The sequence below is a fragment of the Rhinoderma darwinii genome, chromosome 2 (genome assembly GCF_050947455.1).
Source record: "Rhinoderma darwinii isolate aRhiDar2 chromosome 2, aRhiDar2.hap1, whole genome shotgun sequence".
In the NCBI taxonomy this organism is placed as follows: Eukaryota; Metazoa; Chordata; class Amphibia; order Anura; family Rhinodermatidae; genus Rhinoderma; species Rhinoderma darwinii.
Window position 1 is genome coordinate 353,180,631 of NC_134688.1, and position 2,170 is coordinate 353,182,800.

The following is a 2,170-nucleotide window of genomic DNA, read 5'->3' on the forward strand; positions in this document are numbered from 1 at the left end:
AAGTTTAATTTAATGTGCCCACACTGACATAAAAAGTGAAATATGAGATCAATGAATAAATGTATAATTTGAGGATTATCCATGGTCTATAGTACTAATTCCAAACTGAAAATTTCTGGATAATAAAATTTACAAGATCCAAAGATCATTACCAAAAGCATACAGATGATTGATATCAACACTAAATACACCAGGGAGTGTAATAATGGGCTTCTAGGCCACATCATATTATGCAACACAAACTGATTAGTTACGAGGCTACTCATTTTTACAGCTGCATCTTTATTGATGTATTTTTCTGTCCATGAAAAAGTTGTACCTCTAGTATCTAGAATGATTTTCTACTGTTCTTGAATTGGCGTAAATTAGTGAATGGGATAGGTTACAGATATTCACCGCGCACATCATGCATGTTTGATGAAGATGTTACAATTTACTACTAATGTCAAAGTCCTCCTTTTTGGATCTAATTGTACATCGGATCAACAATAAAACAACCATGCCTGTCAGTATTCCTACACCGCTACCAATTCCAACGTAGTATATTCCTCCTTTTGATTCAACTTTTTGCTCCACGGTCTGTGCAAGAAGTCCTTCTGCCGAAGCAGCCAACTTCTGTTTGCTGATAAGGTACTTATCATAGTTGATATCGATAATTCCTGGGGTAATAATCCTAACTCCAAAGTAACTGCGCTTGACTAATTTCAAGTCATCTTCTCTTTGCACGTCGCAGCGGTAAGTTCCAGCATCTTTTTCCTCTATGGATACAAATACAATGGTGGAATTCCTGACTTTCAGTGGTCGGAAATAGAGATCATTATTGCTCACAATCCCATGAGCTATTTTCCAGTAGTAAAGTTTGCGGCCACCAGCAGTTCCAGTGGGTGGAATCTGACAGTCCATAACTAAATGATCACCAACCTTCACAGTGTTGACTTGTGTACCACACAGCCAGTTACTGAGACATTCCACCATTACAACCTCACAGTCCTTTTGAATGCCAGATCTGTCCACAAGGCAACGTTTTTCTATCTTGCTGCCTATTCCACATGTCACACTACATTCTGTGGCTTCTACGATTGCCCCGATAGAAACACTTTCCATCTGACGTGGTATTGTGACGGCAATAAACTCTTCCATATCTTGGGTAAAGGAACCGGTGATCTCAAAGAGGATTAGAAACAAGGAGCACAGCGGAAGCATGTCTTGTTTTCGGAAATATTCCAGTTTGGTGACTGCTAGGTTAACTACTATAGGGACATGGACTGTCAAGTCTCTCAACAGCTGTTACACAATTCTATATTCTGACATCATAATCAATAAAATGCAAAGATACAGAAACTAGAGTTTAGCATGAAATTGAGAACCAAGAGTCACAAGGCCATCATGTAAAAGAGATAAATTTTATTACATATAATATATAAACATATAACATAATGATAAAAACATAGCGAGGTTTCTAAAAAGGAAAGTTATATATGGATCACTCCAAAATTACATATAACCACAGGGATGATATGAATATTACACCATAGCAAAAGGACATGTATATAATAGACAAGGATGATATACAAAAAGTATTAAATCAACGAGTAAGTTGCAGTAATACGTTATCAGAAGAATCTACTATCTATCATGTTGAAATGTCACATTATCGTATCTATACATATCCTATAAGTATCACACATATCCAATAAGTATCACATGATACTCTAGAGAAAAATACTCAAAAACACGGTATCGTGCATCCAAGGAATATACCGTAAAGACATCCTATGGTGTAAAAAACTACCGGTCTAGATAGACATCCTATGGTGTAAAATGCTACCAATCTGGAAATTACCAGAGGGAGCCAGTGAACAAAAACTTACCCATGGAAATAAAGGTGAGCCCGTGATCCACGTGAAGAGATTAACACCCCTTGTCTATTATATACATGTCCTTTTGCTATGGTGTAATATTCATATCATCCCTGTGGTTATATGTAATTTTGGAGTGATCCATATATAACTTTCCTCTCAATTTCATGCTATGATATAGTCCGCTATCTTTTGATATTTTGGGGGTGCTTTGAACTAATGTGTTGGTCGTACCTAACCACTTACTCTCTCCTGTGAGACATTTATCTATAGAAACTAGAGTTTATGGATACCACTCAGCTTTTTTTTAT

The 2,170-nt window shown here is 36.6% G+C and overlaps 1 protein-coding gene across 1 annotated transcript; it reads right to left on the minus strand.

Moving 5' to 3' along the window:
* Window positions 1-303: 303 nt before the first annotated feature.
* Window positions 304-1,270, minus strand: TMEM81 (transmembrane protein 81). The gene has a single exon (XM_075850705.1). It carries the CDS (start codon window positions 1,201-1,203, stop codon window positions 427-429), a length of 777 nt encoding a protein of 258 aa, XP_075706820.1. The 5' UTR covers window positions 1,204-1,270; the 3' UTR covers window positions 304-426.
* Window positions 1,271-2,170: the final 900 nt, after the last annotated feature.